At 42.3% G+C, this 17,512-nt stretch overlaps 1 protein-coding gene and 1 long non-coding RNA gene across 2 annotated transcripts in view; both read left to right on the top strand.

The window, feature by feature from the left end:
* The first annotated feature begins 269 nt into the window (after positions 1–269).
* LOC119729236 lies at positions 270–3,104 on the top strand. Its single transcript, XR_005271204.1, has 3 exons — positions 270–345; positions 2,582–2,646; positions 3,086–3,104. It is a non-coding gene; the product is annotated as an uncharacterized LOC119729236 (long non-coding RNA).
* A 3,271-nt stretch (positions 3,105–6,375) lies between these two features.
* The window catches only part of LOC119729229, a 63,801-nt gene continuing 52,664 nt past the window's right edge, over positions 6,376–17,512 (top strand). Inside the window, exons 1-6 of the mRNA XM_038201811.1 lie at positions 6,376–6,513; positions 7,872–7,976; positions 11,839–12,096; positions 13,905–14,061; positions 15,507–15,720; positions 17,028–17,208. Of these exons, the coding sequence (XP_038057739.1) occupies positions 6,498–6,513; positions 7,872–7,976; positions 11,839–12,096; positions 13,905–14,061; positions 15,507–15,720; positions 17,028–17,208 (931 nt within the window). The 5' untranslated portion in view covers positions 6,376–6,497. The remainder of the gene's footprint in view (positions 6,514–7,871; positions 7,977–11,838; positions 12,097–13,904; positions 14,062–15,506; positions 15,721–17,027; positions 17,209–17,512) is intronic.

The raw sequence follows: 17,512 nt of genomic DNA, 5'->3' as shown, positions 1-17,512 counted from the left end.
AGGGGACCGTGCTTTACACGAATAAGTACATGTACGTGTTACCTCGGCATACATGTAATTAATGTGTGGTATGATTCCTGGCGTGACCCTGACCCCCTTCTCATGCGATTCAGTTCGTGGGGCTTAAAGAGTTGCAAGGCAGAAAGGTGCTTGAAAACGTCAAGGGGACATTACTTTTAATGTGCCCGTAATGAACGATTGTTCGTTGACGCTGCGATTTCCGTCTTAATACAGCGCCCTCAAGCGGCATTTCACTTGACGAAAAGAAGTTCGCGAGAAGAGTTGCGTTTGTATTCTTACATGCTGAGACTGATGAGTGAGAATTACGAATCTTCCTAAATAAAAGTAAAGTATAATTAATGTAGTAGAGGATAGTTTACCAGTAGTAGCGTTTTGAGGTTAATGTTTGAACTTTGTCTGCATACGTTTTGAAAACTGTTGTATTTGCCATGAAGTTTGTCATATCATCTTTTCAGCTGAGCTCGCATTTAATGAAAACAAACAACCCAAAACAAAATAGCCTAGGCCTACTGCCAGTTTTCGTCAACGAATCAAATGCTTTTTTACTTGTTTCTGTAATAAATGTATAAATTGAAATTTGTATGTTTCTATTTTATTTTAATAAAAAGCGTACTTGTATTTACCTTGGACATCTCTGTAACCTTTGTTGCTTTTTTTCACAAAACTATGGTGGCCCTGAAGGGACATCGCATATCGCAAACGTGTGCGCACACGTGTGCGATGTCGCGAAATTTATCGCGAATGTGTGCGCACACGTATGCAATGTCGTGAAAAAATTCGCGAATATGTGCGCACACGTATGCGATGTCACGAAATTTATTGCGAATATATGCGCACACGTATGCGATGTCGTGAAATTAATCGCGAATATGTGTGCACACGTATGCGATGTCGTGAAACAATTCGCGAATATGTGCGCACACGTCGCATACCTTTCAGTAAAATTCCTAATGAACTGGGGAGTTGTAGCAGCTAGTCTGGAGTCTAGACGTACTGTTAGATATAAATAGGGTCTGACTAATAAACCTTCTCGCGCACGCTGTTCCTCGTGCAATCGTTACTACTAGTACTGTCGAGCGCAAACTTGCTACTTGCGCAAGTTTGAAATTTGCGCACGCAAGTTTCAAACTTGCGCGCGCAAATAAAATTCACGACATTGCAAACAAATTCGCATACGTGTGCGCACATATTCGCGATAAATTTCGCAACATCGCATATGTGTGCGCACACGTTTGCGATATGCGATGTCCCTTCAGGGCCACCATACAAAACAGATCCACCCTGTTTTGGGCTGCTGTTTAGTGTTGGCCTGCGAAGCAACTTTTACTAATTTGCAGCGCGAATACTTGCCACGACTGCTCCGCAGAGCGGAGCATCATTGTTCGGGGCCGTATCATAAGTCTGACGCCTCAAAGGTCCGACGCATAAGGCGTCGGACTAGTAATAAGGCATAACATTTATTTATTCAGCCTCATAGGTCCGACACCTCATACATGTAAGTCCGACACGTCATAAGTCCGACGTCGGAAAAACGAAGTGTATGAGGTGTCAGACCTATGAGGCATCACACTTATGAGGCACCGGACCTATGAGGTGTCGGACTATTAAATGGGCCTTTATTTGGTTGGGGGATGCGATTTTGTCGGACCTATTAGGCGGCGGACCTTATTGGACTTATGAGCGGACCCCCATAGTTCTAGGAGTATGGGGGATATGCCATGATGTCACAAATTCACATTCGCTTTTGCTTTTGCGCCGTGTATGAACCTGGCTAAAAGTTGACATTCCATAGCTTGACATGGACGTGAAGTGATTTTGTTGATGGATGTTTCATTCAAAAAGTGAACAACTAGGCCTATTGCTAGAAAAAAAAGTAATTTAAAAAAGGATGCATTTGTCAGGTTGAAACTTGAAAATGGCACTATCTATAAGGGAAATGGGGATCACAACTTAATTTGTACAGATCATCCCTATACCTAGTCCCAGTAACTGGGTCGCTAGAACTCCTTTTTTGACAATTGGGATGGTGGTCTGTCTGTACGACAGACCAACATCCCAAATGCCAAAAAAGGAGTTCTAGCGACCCAGTTAGTGCATGGGGCTACCCTATACCTAGGCCGAAAATTTGGGACTCTCAATATGTGTATCCATCAGATATCTTTAATTGTATGTGTATGACCCGGATATTCGTTTCTTGTACAAGTTTATTTTTACAGCAAGAAAAGGGTAGATGGGTAAGTACATGTTGAGCAAGGATGGGAAAGGATTGCTGAGCTTTGCTTCAGTGAATATCTTCTGTTATTATTTTAATTATTAGGACGATAGTTTAGAATGGAATGAACTGCTACATGTGTAGGAGCTGAGGCTGACCACACTGACCACAATGTAGGGCCTAAGACCCTCAGTGGGTGGTTGTTGCTAGGGGCAACCAGTGGGCCTTCCTTGTACCACTGATCTGATCTAATAAAGGGCAGTGCGCTGAAAGTGCCTGGTCAAACACAGTAGCTTTCAAATGCATGTAATGGTCAAAATAATATTCATGATTATTCCTATCATACAGGTCTGTAACCTGCTATCGGTGTTGCACAGGATGGACTGGAAGTACATCAAGTGGCTGCACAACCCGTAAGTTGACTTCTTGTTTCGATCAAGTTTTTCAGAAGATTTAGATTTTTTAATTTAATTGCCTCAGGTGTTATTACAGACAGGGCTCTGGAGTGCTCTGAAATGTGCAAAACTAGAAATGTGTAGTAAATTGAGACTAATTCCCAGTTCATGCCACATGTTTCTTAAATGCTTTTGGCATGGTTGATTTGATGCAGTACTGAAGCAGTGTTGGACTGGTTGTTTTAGGTACGTGCCAGTCTATTTTCTTGTTTTGCTTGTTTTCAATACCTAAAGTTTTGGGCCTCTCATACACGGTATTGAGAGTCCCAAATTTTCGGACTAGTGATATTATATGCTTTGGCTTTAAACAGCTCACACACAAATGTTCATCAAATCAATTATGCCTGTAAGTATCATACATTCATTGCATGTTTTTGTCTCATTTCTTTCTACTAAGCCATTTGCTTTGGCAATACTGATTGGTGTCCCAATGGAGGGGATTGCACAAGTCCTGACTACTGCAGCGACTGTAACCGAGGGTTCTACTCTCCACGATGCGATCGTAAGTTGTTATGACATCAAGACTTCTTGATATAACTTGAATACTTTGATCATAGACTACTGACATCAGCATGGGCGTCGCCAGGATTTTTTCTAGAGGGGGGCAAAACATTTTTTTGCCAAAAAGTGCTTGTATTTCTCAACACATTCTCGATTTATCAGTTTTAGAGGGGGGCAGGGACATTTTGCCCCCTCCCCCAACTCATTAAATTTACACCACTTTGTCTTCGCGCCTCTTTTTCTTTTCTTCTCTTTTTCTGTTCTTTTCTTCCTTTTTTTTTTTTTTTGCTTTTCCGGGGGGGGGGGGGGGGGGGGGGGGGGGGGGAAGTGCCCCCCCTTGCCCCCCCCCCTCGCAACGCCCATGGACATCAGACTCTTTTCTCAACGGGTAGGCCTATAATGAACAGCAAATCTCTGACAGCCATGCTGGGAGGATTCAACATGACCATTCAGGGAATGGAGGTAGCCAGCCAACTATCTCACTTTGGTTAAGTCAGTTGAGTGGGTATATATAAGGTGCACGTATCCACCAGGACCGGTGCTCAAGGCACTACATCATTATTACCCTGTTCATTGGGCTAATGAAACATTCAAATACCATCTCAGCTCCCTGGGGAGTATACAGCTCGATGCTGCCATTTTGGCCCAAAGCAGCTAAAATCAATCACAATAACCATCTCTGCCCTCACAGGCACCCATTTACTCCTGGGTGGAGAGAAGTAATGAGTGACAAAGTGCCTTGCTCAAGGGCAAACGCACCATGACCCCGGCTGGACTCGAACCCACAGCCTGCAGCTTTACCCGCAGACCACAAATCCAATGCCCTTTAACCCCATGTGTATGGGAAGCGGTCATGGCCGCGGCCGCTAATCCTCATTGGAATGCAGTTGCCAGCTGTGGTATGCCGTGGCACACAGCTAGTGGGTAGTTCCACAGCTGCTGCTTTTGTGCAGTCCCGCTCCCACACAAAGGCTGTGCAGTCATGCGGGCCACTTGCTCTATGTGTGGAGGAATGTCCCCATTACACCCCGTCCTTAAGGGGTTAATAACCATGAGGCCACAGCACTCCACAATATGTGGTGTGTTGATCACTAAAACCATAACTTAATATTCCCCAAACCTTAGCTTACTCCTACACAGGGTTTGGTTTTATATCTAGCTTCAGTATCATTTAAATTAGAACCCCCCTGTTCAAACCCAATGAAAATTAAGCCTGATGTAACTGTAAGATTCGATATCCTTGAGGCAGAACAAGTACCAGTTTTGAGCTTTAGTCTCTCAACTCAAGGGCATACAAATCTCCTCTAACCAAATTAGCCATAAATGGATTCAAGATTTGAAAACAAAGTGTGTTTTTTTAATATCTGAAAAATGTGTACTTGATTGTAAATTGAAATCAAGTCGATTTCAATTTACTGTCAAGTTTAAAGAGTGCCTAAAGAGGGGAAGTGCGGCCTAGCGGTTAGGGTTCGTGACTCATGATCAGAGGGTCCGGGGTTCGGATCCAGCTGCCGGCCCTAGTTGTGTCCTTGGGCAAGCCACCTCATCCCACTTGCCTCTCTCCACCCAGGAGAATAAATGGGTACCGGCATTAGCTGGGGTGTAACCTGCGATGGACTATCATCCCATCCAGGGGGAGTAGAAATATTCTCGGACATTCATGCCACTGAAACCGAAGATAAAGACCTGCCTGATGGGCCATATAGGCTTTTAATAGGCTTTTAAATTTTACTTATAAAGAGTGCCTTGCCCAGCGGCGTAGCCATTCAGGTAAGGCACTCTTAACTGGACAGCAAATTGAAATCAAGTACAAAAACCCTTCGCGTGCGATCGCAGCGAATGGGGTTGAATATATGGGGCCTTGATGTTATTGGGCCGGGGGGGGGGGGGGGGGGGGAGGGGGGGGCGTCCCCTACGGCCACCCTCCCCCTTGGCTTTGTTTCCCCCTGTTTAATCAGTGCATCTTTAATAAACCCATCTTGAATAAACCCACAACCATTGAAACTTATAGGCTAACAAATTTCCAGTGGGTGGGTGGACTGGGGGCAATTTTTTTCCCCCAAACGACATCCGCATATGGGGTGTACGCCATGGCGTTTTGGACTTTACTTCTCTAAAAACATGAGAAGAAAATATAAAATTAGAAAAAAAAAGAAATGAATTTGAATGTAACGAGATTCGGACTTTATTTCCCTTTAAAAAAAAACCCCTCCAAAGCCTCAGATTAGAAAAGAAAAATATTTCGGGTACAAAACTGTGACTCGAACCCACAACCTCGCAGTGCAAAATCATGACTCCATCGACTGAGCGATCGCACTGCTCTCCAAACCCTAGAAAAAAAAATTATATACCTGCGTACGTATCATAAAAGTATTGTAGAGGGCGCTAAACAACCATGTTTGTGGATATGTAGTTTGGGAAAAGAAAATTCACGGACTGCGAGGGGGTGGGGTAACGTTGCATGACCCCTGCGGGCCCCCCTCCCCCTTGGCTATGCTGATGACCTTTTCCTGTTGAGTCACTGCATCCGGAATAAACCCGTAGCCATGGTCACTAATGTAGGCTAACAAGTTGCCAGTGGGTGGGTGGACTGGGAGGGGGGTAACATGTTTTGGTGGGGGGGGGGGGCGTTCCATATGCCCCTCCCTCTCTGGCTACGCCGCTGGCCTTACCCTGTTTAATCACTCCATCTTGAATAAAATCTCACCCATTGTGGGGCGCTGTGGTCCAATGGTTACGGTGTTCGACTCGTGTGCCGTGGTACATGGGTTCGAATCCTGACCGTGGGAACATGGTGCTGGTGCTCTTGAGCAAGGCACTTTACCATTATTGCTTCGTCCTTTGGATGGGACGTAAAGCCGTAGGTCCCGTGTGTTGTGTAATGCACGTTAAAGAACCCAGTAACACTTGTCGCTAAGAGAAGGGGCTTGCCCCGGTGTTTCTGGCAGTGGCAGCAATATGCGCCGCAGCACCTAACAAAAAAGGTGCTACATAATGGGTCTCGTATGTTCATATACTTCATTACCTGTCTTTCATCTTTCGTCTCATAATTTGCGCCAGGAGTGTCATATGGACAGATATGGCGCGGTATAAATGTTCACTATTATGATTATTATTATTATTGCATCAGACTTGGGTGCATGTCTCGATGATTCAGGAACACAATTCTTTTTTTGGTGTTCATAGGGTGTACAGCCATCGCAAATTGCCTTGAAGTGTTCTGCAGCACATCCTCTGACCAGAAATGTGACCGATGTGATGGTGACTACGGCCCAGCGCATGGATCAGCCTACGTGAAGAGTGATGACATGAGACAATGCATAAGTATGTATGTCAACCATAGGTGGCTGTAGTAGAGAGAGGATTGGGGAATGGGGAACATTATTTGCTCCTTGAATTTGAATTCAGTTGAATATGTAGATTATTCGAAACAGACCAGACAAGCATTACATGTACTAGCCAGTTGGAAACTGGGACTAAAGCTTGATCGGGAATAAAGCTGGTCCACTGAATGAGATTTGCACGAACAATTAATGAGCTTTTGAATATTGTGATGGGCGTGAAATTACTGGTTCAAGTACTAAATGACTAGAGACTAGACAAGAATTCTGACTGCATGGAGAGATCGTGCTGTTCTTCAAAGAACAATAATGGTTGTCGGCACACGCTGTGCCTGATGCTTACAATCGAATGCCTCTCTAACGATGAGGTAGAGCACCAGTGTGCGTTGCAATCGAACGTTGAGTAAGACGCGCTCCTTATTCTAGGTGAAGTTCCTCACCGGGCCAGAACCAGTCACGATGTGATCACCGAGCCCTGACTGCATGGGCTCGTCTTTTGTAGCGTTTGGGCGCGTACATAGTGCAAGGAGCCAGCGCATCAATATAAATGTCTCTTGCAATGCTTGATTGGTCATAACCCATTAATCACGATACCCTAACGTCTTGACTTAGAAAGCTAACTCCCTAGGCCTTTTTGCTAGGAAGTAGCCTCAATCCTGCAAAATCCTCCAATTGGCCTCGTGGAAAAATAGCATATAACCTCAATCCTGCAAATTCCTCCGCTATTTCTTGAATACGGTCCATGGAGGGGTGACCACTGCCTGAATCCTGCAAAATCCTCCGGCTATGACTGTCAATAGGCTGAGGCAGAGGCAGTGACATCCTGGAGCAGTGCGGAGGATGTCAAGTATAATCAAGGACTAAATTTATGCACGGCTGAGCATAAACAACACAAGGTCGGGCCCAAGACCTTGACACAGTGCGTACTCCGAAATCAGCAACGCACTTTTGCCATGTAACCTCAATCCTGCAAATTCCTCCAATTTGCAAAAAGGATTTTGGAGGATTCAGGGTGGATAGGGTTAAACTTGTGTACTGGTAAGTCATTTCATTTAACAGTTGTTCTACCATTAGTTTATCATAGGCCCCATTATCAATATGTGGCCAACTGTATTGGCAATTCTTCTCAATGAAATACTAGTTGTTAACTGAGAACTTATTTCTTATCTTACACAAGTCCAATCAATTAAGGTATGAGAAAAGAACCTGCATTTTATCAGAGTGATTACTGGAAATTAATCATGACTGTTATTTTTGTTACAATATTAAGAACATGGTGTGTGCATCATTTTTAGAGCCTGTATATCAATTATTTCTCTTTTCTAAATGCCTATTTCCCAGAGCAATGTTCATGGAGGAGTGACAGCAATGCCTGCTACCCAGGATCCTGCACAAACGGCCAGTGCACATGCAGCAGTGGCTTCTCAGGAACTGACTGCAGAACATGTGAGTGAGAAATCAGTAGAGATTAACTGGTTAGATGGAAGTGGGATCGTGTCCAGCAATAAAATTCTTTTTCACTTTTATTTATTCATTTTGTATTTATTACTTTTGGTAAAGAAACCAAAGATTCTCCAAATAGCGCCCTAGGCACTGTAAGCTCGAAGGCCTGAAGAAACCTGTAGAGAGAAGTGAATGAGAAGAAATTACAGTTTTAGAGGTGGGAGGAAAAAACCCAGAAGAATATTCTGGGGAAAACCCACGGAATCGGGTAGGGACTGAAAACCCAATCTACATATTGGCCCGGGCGGGATTCGAACCCGGGTCACAGCGGTAGAATGCGAGGAAAGCACTGCTCTTGAAACAACCTGACTCCCAAGTTCAATCTCCTTCAATCTCCTTCAATTTCCTTTCAAAGACAGTCTTGAAGTCATTTCTTTATATCTGAGCCAAGGAAATATGTAACCGTCATACAGTAGACCAAGAATGCACTTTGCAGCAGAAAGTGAAGAACACTTTGCTGTCATTTTATGGACAAAAAGGGAGGACGCTTTGTTGCCACTTTTGATGGGACACACGCATGAGCACACTGGTTTATGTGCATATTGAAAAGCATGAGTGATTATATTCCAAATGTGCACAAAGGTTTCGTGTGAGCATCAGTTTTGGCAATGGGTTCTCTGCCAGTCTTGGCACTCTCCCTTTTTTTGCCATTGAGGGGGTACTTGTGCCCGGATCCCATTGCATTATCATCTGTGTTATACTTTACACTGGTATCAATAAGCCAGTTTGTATTCCCAAATAGTCTGGTGCACAGCAGGATTCGTCAATTTTTTTTTTCGGAATAACCGCGGCAGATAAATGCCGACACAAGTGTGAGCCAAATTTCGCACCATAAAATAAGGAGACACACAAATCAGGATGCGGTGGCAATTATGTACTTTAATAGAACAGGTCTGATTGGCATTACACGGTTTCACCAAAAAACCCTGTAAACAAAATACGAAAAATAAAATTAAACTTAAATAATAAAAATCAACAGAACTGCATATCACTTAGGAATTTCATTTTAACAATTGATCATTTACTGATCTCCCCGTTAAAATATAACATCAACACAAATCATGACTTCAATCCACCAGATACATGCACATGATTTTAGAAACAAAGAATCACTTTTCACTGGCCAAAGCAATATTCTGATAGTGCATCAAAGTAACAAAAACACCAGCTGAACAGTTTAAGTTTTTCACTGGGAGTCTTGTTCTCCACCACAATCTGGCATAAAGCACAATTTAGCATAAAACAAAGTAATAAGTACAGAGTACTCAATCAATCAGTCAGTAGACTAAACATACCCCATTCAGCCTCGAGGGGTACTTTAACAACCGTCCCAGGCCAGTGGCACCAAGGCCAAATGGCTGGCTCGCTCAGCTAGCCTGTCCTGCCCCAGGTTACTTCCCACCTGTTGTCTCAAGTCTCACCCTATTATAAGGTCAAAAGATTCACAGGCAAACCTCAATAAAGGTCTAGCTTTAACAAACAAAATACACCAAAATAACATATGACTGGCAAAATGAATCAACTTTACATTGATTTCTTCATCTGACCAATTCACTCAAATCTCTCAGGCAAAACACTCTTATATGACCCACCATGTAAATAGGTTAACTAAACACTTGTCATATTGAGTAAAATACTATGATATAAGAAAGCCACACAATTTAACTATAGCTACAAAGTATAAACCAATAACAACCAAAAGTACCTATCAAGTATCTATAGTCCAATATAGGAGAGAAAGAAAGAATTTCCACAGCAGTGATACTGGAATTCAACCACTGTTACACATATTGTGCCGTATAATCTTAATCACCGGCTTCACCGTAAGCACTTAAAAGCAACAATTATATTATAAACTAGAAAAACACTCTTCCTCCTCGCAATACTCTTATCTTCAGTGATCCAAATAACCATGACTTAAACTATACCGGTAGATAAATCATGAAAACAAAATGATTTCGGCTCTTATTTCTTTGTCGAACTATAAGAGAACTATCACTTATGAATCATCATTAATCTCACTACTGCTTCACTAATAAAACTAAGAGTATCAAAAGAATTTGACATTTACCTTATCGGTTGATTAACTTGGGAAAACCAAGAGCCCAGCGCTTAGCTTTGAAGAGGTGGTTCAAGAGCTGGAACAAGGTGCTTGCATATCAATGTCTGATCTGAAAGTGGCCTGCACAGTCTGGACTTATTGCCCACGCCCAGTAACAGAGGCAAAATCACCCCATAAGGTCTCCCACCCCACGTGACACCAGACCAGTGACCAAGGCTGCATGCTCATGAAATTTATGCCAACTGCGCAATCTTGTCAGCATCCAGGGATCTAGGCGAGACCCTGAGATTTTACAGAACACAACTGGGGTAGATGGGGAAACTCTGGTAGGGAGTGTTTTATCATGTCCAAAAAAAACCCAAGAAACTTCGAAGGTTAGTATGTTAGTAAGATATGGAAATGCAACAGAATATATGAGGGCTAACTACAAAAAAAAATAAATGAAATCAAAAAGGCCATCACATACAAGGAAGAACAAAAGGGAATAAAATACAAGGGGCTCTAATTCACCCGGTTACACAAGGCTATGGGGGACGTGGTAACCAAATCTGCAATCTGTGCACTATTTTTTGTGCAATCGAAAAGAGATGGAACTTTCATCCGCACAAACTTTTTGACACACAAGACACCTAAAAACACTTCGCTGTCCAAAGGTTTTTGCAAAATGTTATACTTCAGAACACGACGATCTTCAATTTTGCTGGTACCCCGCTATTTATGCTTTTGTACGCATACGATGAAATTGTTATCCCGAAAGAAAAATTGGCAAATCTTGATGTGCACATGCGCAGTTGGAATACCAAACTCGCTATTTAATGAACGTTACAAAAAACCCATATTTTGTGGGTAGCAATAAGGCTGTGTCACAGTGGCTACCGCCAGCAATCGTATATGGCTAACACAGCTGAATCCACTTCCCCTTGACCCCTGCATTATTGCTACAATTGTAGCCATAGCCACAGCCTAACTCTTGTCTTGCAGTGGGCAGTAGTCAAGCACCAGTCCTATCAATCATACAGGTGCCTATGGCAAGCAGCTGAAATCACTTCCCCTAGACCCCTGCATTATTGCTACATGTAGCCATAGCCACAGCCTAACTCTTGTCGTGCAGTGGGCAGTAGTCAAGCACCAGTCCTATCAATCATACAGGTGCCTATGGCAAGCAGCTGAATCCACTTCCCTAGACCCCTGCATTATTGCTACATATAGCCATAGCCACAGCCTAAATCGTGTCTTGCAGTGGGCAGCAGTCACGCACCAGAGACCTATGGCAAGCAGCTGAATCCACTTCCCCTAGACCCCTGCATTATTGCTACCGTACATATAGCCATAGCCACAGCCTAAATCTTGTCTTGCAGTGGGCAGCAGTCAAGCACCAGTCCTATCAATCATACAGGTGCCTATGGCAAGCAGCTGAATCCACTTCCCCTAGACCCCTGCATTATTGCCTCATGTAGCCATAGCCACAGCCTAAATCTTTCCTTGCAGTGGGCAGCAGTCAAGCACCAGACCTATCATACAGGTGCCTATGGCAAGCAGCTGAATCCACTTCCCCTAGACCCCTGCATTATCGCTACATGTAGCCATGCATAGCCACATCCTTAATCTTTCCTTGCAGTGGGCAGCAGTCACGCACCAGACCTATCATACAGGTGCCTATGGCAAGCAGCTGAATCCACTTAGCCTAGACCCTGCATTATTGCTACATGTCGCCATAGCCACATCCTTAATCTTGTCTTGCAGTGGGCAGCAGTCAAGCACCAGACCTATCAGAGCACCGTGCCACTTTGGCCGTAGGGACAATAACTCTGGAATCCCCCACAGTCCAGGGCAGTACAGACACTGTCTACACCAACGTACACAACTTTACAAACATCAGAACCAACTGGATAAGTTCGTACCAGCCTACAGGACTACCAGACCCTAGTGGTGGTGGACATCCATACATCCATAGCATTGGACTTGGTGTTGTAGAGGCTAGAGTGACAGCTGTTGTGAATCGTAAGTCAAGTTACAGTTCTCCATCAAACAAGTGCGAGAGCACGATAAGCTCTGGCCCTCTTGCATGAAAGTCTTGCATGAATTGATACAATTACTCACTTGGTCCTGATTGCCCTTTGAAATAAGGATTTCCCATTTTGTTGAAAGTCACAATGCAAAATAATAGTAACCTTCGTAATGCAAAGGTCTGTATCCTGAATCTTAACCCCTGGAGACTCATTAAACTGACACAGGGCCAGAGGCAGGGGTGATGTATAGTCACAGGTAGAAGCCCCTTTTAAAACTTTGTAAGTTCGAAGTGCACAAAAATACCATGTGACTATAACTTTACCACAATTATCTTGCCTCTAATCAGAAAAGTTCATAAACAATCTAATGTCACAAATTGTTACACAAAAGTTTCGGCAAGTATTTAATGTCTTTTGTTTGCTGTTTTGGACAGTTACAGTTTGGTACTTACAGGTTTGTGGGTGAGTTTGGGGGTTCGTTTTTGGTCAAATTTTTTTTTTTTGGGGGGGGGGGGACTGACCAACCGAAACCCGAGTGACTGGTAGAAGCTCTGTTGCCAGAGCTTAAAAATCCGATTCAGATCGAAAGTGATACACCCAGAGACACCTATTAAGTACATGTACCTTCTTTTGACTCATCACTCTCCATATTTGCAGAGTCAACAAAGTGGCATATCTAGGGTCCAGTTTTGCAGTAGGGTATTTGTTGGAGGGGTGGAAGACACACTGAATGGGTACTGATCATAATCAGCTTCAAATATACCAAAAAGGTTTTCTTCTCTTAAAGTCGAGTGACCAAAAAAAATCACACCGTGAAACCACATGGAGAATTTTATCACCACACTGTTTCTAGGTCAATAACCCCCTCATGCACAAGATATATAGGCAGGTCACATGGCCTTTGTGTGGGCCAGGATTGTTTACGACCTGCTCTGGGCGGCACAAGGGGTTGACACAGAGAGATCGGCGGCACAAATGGGTTGGCCACTAAGATATCCAATTACTGCACAAAGGCATTCCTATATGAATAAATTTACAAGCTATTGTTTAGGCCACACGGAAAGCATATTTTGTACAACCTTCACATTTTAATAAGGTTAATATTTTATCTTTAATCAATACCAGAAAATAATATTGTGATTTTATACAAATAATGAATGTTTGTGAGTGCAGTGGTAAGAATAATTTCATGAGGTGACAGATGAAATGTTGACTTTTAATAGCCAATTTATTCAGGTTAAAAACTGTCTGAAAGTTCATCATATTTAATTTATGCAAACTGTTCAACAGGTTGAGAACCATCATATTCAAGTAATCTCGATTTAAAACAGCGCCACCGCCAGCAGCGATGACACCGTGCAATGGAAGTTCTATTCACCGTGCAATGGAACTTCCATTGCACTGTGCGCTGCGCGCCGCGCGTGCGCGGTGCATTGGGACGAATAATTCAATAACATGTGATCAATGATCCACCAATCAGATGACGGGGATTTATTCAGGTGTTGTATAAAAATCAATATTAGGTTTTTGCAGTGTATAAACACTGTATATTCAAGTGTGTTACCTCCCGAGTGAAAGTTGGAAAAATCACTCGGATGGGACTCGAACCCACGACCGCCTGCTTTCTAGCGCAGACGTCTTACCACTCGACCACCGAGCATGCAGGATCGATGGCTGGTTTGAATCTGATGTATGTAGCAGAGGGTACCACAGTTAAACTATTCATAAGATGAATTTGCGTCAGGGTGATGTAAATCAATATTAGGTTTTTTTACCTTTGTGATTTTTTTCATGCATTAGGGGGTTACAGTGTGATATATTCAGTGGGCTCCCAGGATTGTACAACGTCGACAACTGGGAATTCTTTCAATCAAAACAATCCGGCAACAGACCTGGTATCCTGTCAGTTTACATTCAACTTGAACTACAACTCCTGGACACCAGCTACAGGAGATGTGTAAGCCCATTAGAAACACGCAGTGTGATCAGAATGCCAAACATTTTACTTAATGATAACAACTTTTTGCCTGTGCTGTGATGTTTAGAGCAACATTCACATGTTTTAGATAAAAAGTTGCATGAAAATAACCTTTGAAGTAAAGAGGTTTAGGACAGATCGTTGGGGTAAGAGAATACAGTGTATCTTGAAAAATCCAATTTTTTTTGATAATTTGAGTGTAAGGACTCAGCAAATTTCGTTAGCTGCAAAATTCAAAACGAATTTTTGTAATGCTTTAATTCATACAGGTTTATCAGTTGCATTATTATCAAATCTCCAGCCTGTAGAAATAGTTTTGTTCAGAAAGATATTATACATGATTAGGACAGTTTAGATTGTTTCAGAATATACAAGAATTACTCTGTTCAAACATGGAGCAAGGAATAGGAGTTAGAACTCTTCGGCGATTTACAGTTTTGACCATTAACATTCCAATCCCTCGGGAATGTCCGTAGCTACAGCACTGTGACCGCAATCCTGGACCATTCATTGCGTGACTGCAAGCAGCCTTTGAACACGATGATCGTCACCGCCTTTTCAGTTGGTAACCAACAACCTCCCTATATAGTCACGTCACGTCGCTGCTCTTTTAAATTTTTTTTAGATTTTAACAACTACGCAGTTGTTAGATGTGAGTAATGAAATCAAGTTATCGATGTGCAGTTGTTGGCCCTTGAATGCGCTATCTGTTTTTGTTATTTGAAGATAAATCAAATTATTTTCCCAATAAGTTATCGTGTCTTTTTGATTTTTTTATTGGCAATACATCACTTATGAAATATGACATTTTGGGAAATTTCCTAAGGTTTCCAACAGAAGGAATAGAGCATATTTTGTTTGTCATGAAATGATTGTTTCAGTAATGTTTACCACATTGTGGGCCAGTCTTTAGCCAACTCTGAACAAACAGTTTCAAAATCATTCAATTTTGGATGTATGACAATTAAGTGCGCCTGAGTAAAATACCATGGTGCTATCCACAACGCAATGCAAACTCTTTCTTCTAGCATTAATGAGCATGGATCTCAATAGGGTAGTGAGCAACTGAGTAAGCTGGCCGCCAGGTGCTTTCTATTGTTGCTTTCGAGCGCGGTGACGATCATAATCACTTTGAAGTAGGGGAGTTCTGACTCCTTCAGTTCCTTGCTCCGTTGTTCAAATGACAACATTGCAGTGCTAGAATCAGTTTCAATCAACCAAAGCGAGGCTGGAAGGAAAAATAGTCTGGTTCCTTTTTGCACAAAAACATTATCATTCAGTACTGTTATTGGATACAGGGAACATGAACAAAATGGTGGAAGCATGATAAAGGTCTATCATGATCAGCTGTTTTCTTCAGATTGTTATATTTTCATGTCTAAAGTATGTGTGTTTGTTTATATTTCTTCATTTGTATACTACAGCCTGAGGTATGATGTATATTCCACAAGTGGCGGGTACATAAAGCTCTATGATAGGGACAATTCAAACAGCATCATCACACGAAACTACAATGGCAGGACAACCTCCGACTCTTCAACTTTCACCTTTGACTTTGTTGACCCCTACCACTGTGTGGATGTTGGCAGTGGATGCAGAACCACTATGCTGTATGCAGGGAATGATGTTACATCACAGGTTAGTGTGGACCAAACATGATTTAAATCCTGAATGGATATATGGTATGATGGGTTTATGGCATAATAATAATGTAATACTAATGTGGTGCTTATACAGGGTGTTTCAATAGAAAGGAAACCCAACTTTGAAGAACCAGTATGGACAGACTAAATGTTTACTGGCTATAAAACTGGTATCATCTGAAAGCGTAATCTCTGTGGTTTTCAATGATACCTTTTTTACATTTCCAGGGTCATGCTTCACTGAGCGGCACTGTCATGAGATTTTGCTGCAAAATTGCAGTTGGTTCACTTTCATGTCAAACACAATAGGCATGAGAATAAGTATTCATGAAGAAGACACGAGTGTATAAAAAGAAACCAAAAAACCCAAGTCGGGTTGGTTTCAAAACTGGATTTTATTGTTTGTCTTGAATTTCTCGTTTTGACCAAGCCACGTTCAAAACAATGTGCCATTTTCCCGAGGATTAACACTCAAGCCATTTCACAGACATTTCCGTAACAATAGGCACACCGTGCCCATGCAGTGGTTGTTTTTTTTTTTTAAGTGAACCAAGTGCATTTTTGCATTCAGTTTTCAAGACAATGATGCTCAGTGATGCATGACTCAGAAAACCTAAACACGGTATCATTGAAAAGCATAGAGATGACACTTTCAGATGATACCAGTTTTATAGCCAGTAAACATATCGTCTGTCCATACTCGTTCTTTGAAGTTGGGTTTCCTTTTTTTTGAAACACCCTGTATAGTGCTTTATACCAAAGGTCTCAAAGCGCTTCACAATTATGACCACTTTTCATCAGGCCATGAGACCACTTTTTGCAGCAACTCGAGATCAATGCATTCTGGTCTCCACCTTCAAAGGTACCACATTTGTATTCCTGGGTGGAGAGTGGCAATTATAGTAAAGTGTCTTTCCCAAGAACACAAGCACCATGTTCCCTGCCAGCTAGGAACGTGGTGTTTATGCCCTTGGGCAAGACACTGAAAGGGAATGTACAACATTTGCTCTTGCTGCAATTTTCAGTAGTAAGTGGATTTTGGGGATTAGAATGTTATAGCACATATTGTTAAACTGACTTGTTTCACGTTTTGGGCTTGAAGATGCTGGAAAAAGTTAAACCAAGAATTTTTTTCCGATCTAGAGACGTTGATTTGAAGTTGATTTCCAAGGGTGCACGATACCCCCGTCTTCCCACCCAACTATCTTTAAGACCAGCCACGTGACAGGCTCTTGACCAAAGGGAATGGGTAAACTGTCTTAGGCATTAATGAATAAATGTTTGGTTTCATATTCTTCACAGGCAGAGATAATTGTCACCTGGCAAGGCTGGGCAGACAGTCTCGCTGGCATCAAGGAATACGAGCTGCAAGTACGTCAGCTATCTGGTAGCCATGGCAATCAGATGACGGAAGTCTTTGACACTCCAGCTGTTTATAGTGGAGTGACCAACTCTAGTCAGAACATCACTTTGCCCCATGTTGGTGCGTTAAGTTTTTGCAAATCAAGCGTTAAATTTCGCTACCTTGCTATAATATTTTCAAAATCCTTCACAAATAATAAAATTCAAGTTCATTTGAGCAAATCTTGTTAATTTTTATGTTTCAAAATGTACCTTGTACTTTTTTTTCACAACCTAGACCATGTATTGCATTTGGAAGGGCTATTTTGTATTAATCCTCTTTCAAGAAACGTGTTAAGGGAATAATTGTGTGCTTGGCCAGTTTTAAACACTATGTTTAGATAGCTTGGAGTTTGGATGCTGTTAATTACCCGAGCCGAACCATT

This window comes from Patiria miniata, unplaced genomic scaffold (genome assembly GCF_015706575.1).
Source record: "Patiria miniata isolate m_02_andy unplaced genomic scaffold, ASM1570657v1 HiC_scaffold_1, whole genome shotgun sequence".
NCBI classification, from domain to species: Eukaryota; Metazoa; Echinodermata; class Asteroidea; order Valvatida; family Asterinidae; genus Patiria; species Patiria miniata.
The sequence above is the reverse complement of the archived record's forward strand: the minus strand, read 5'-3'. Positions and strand labels throughout refer to the sequence as shown.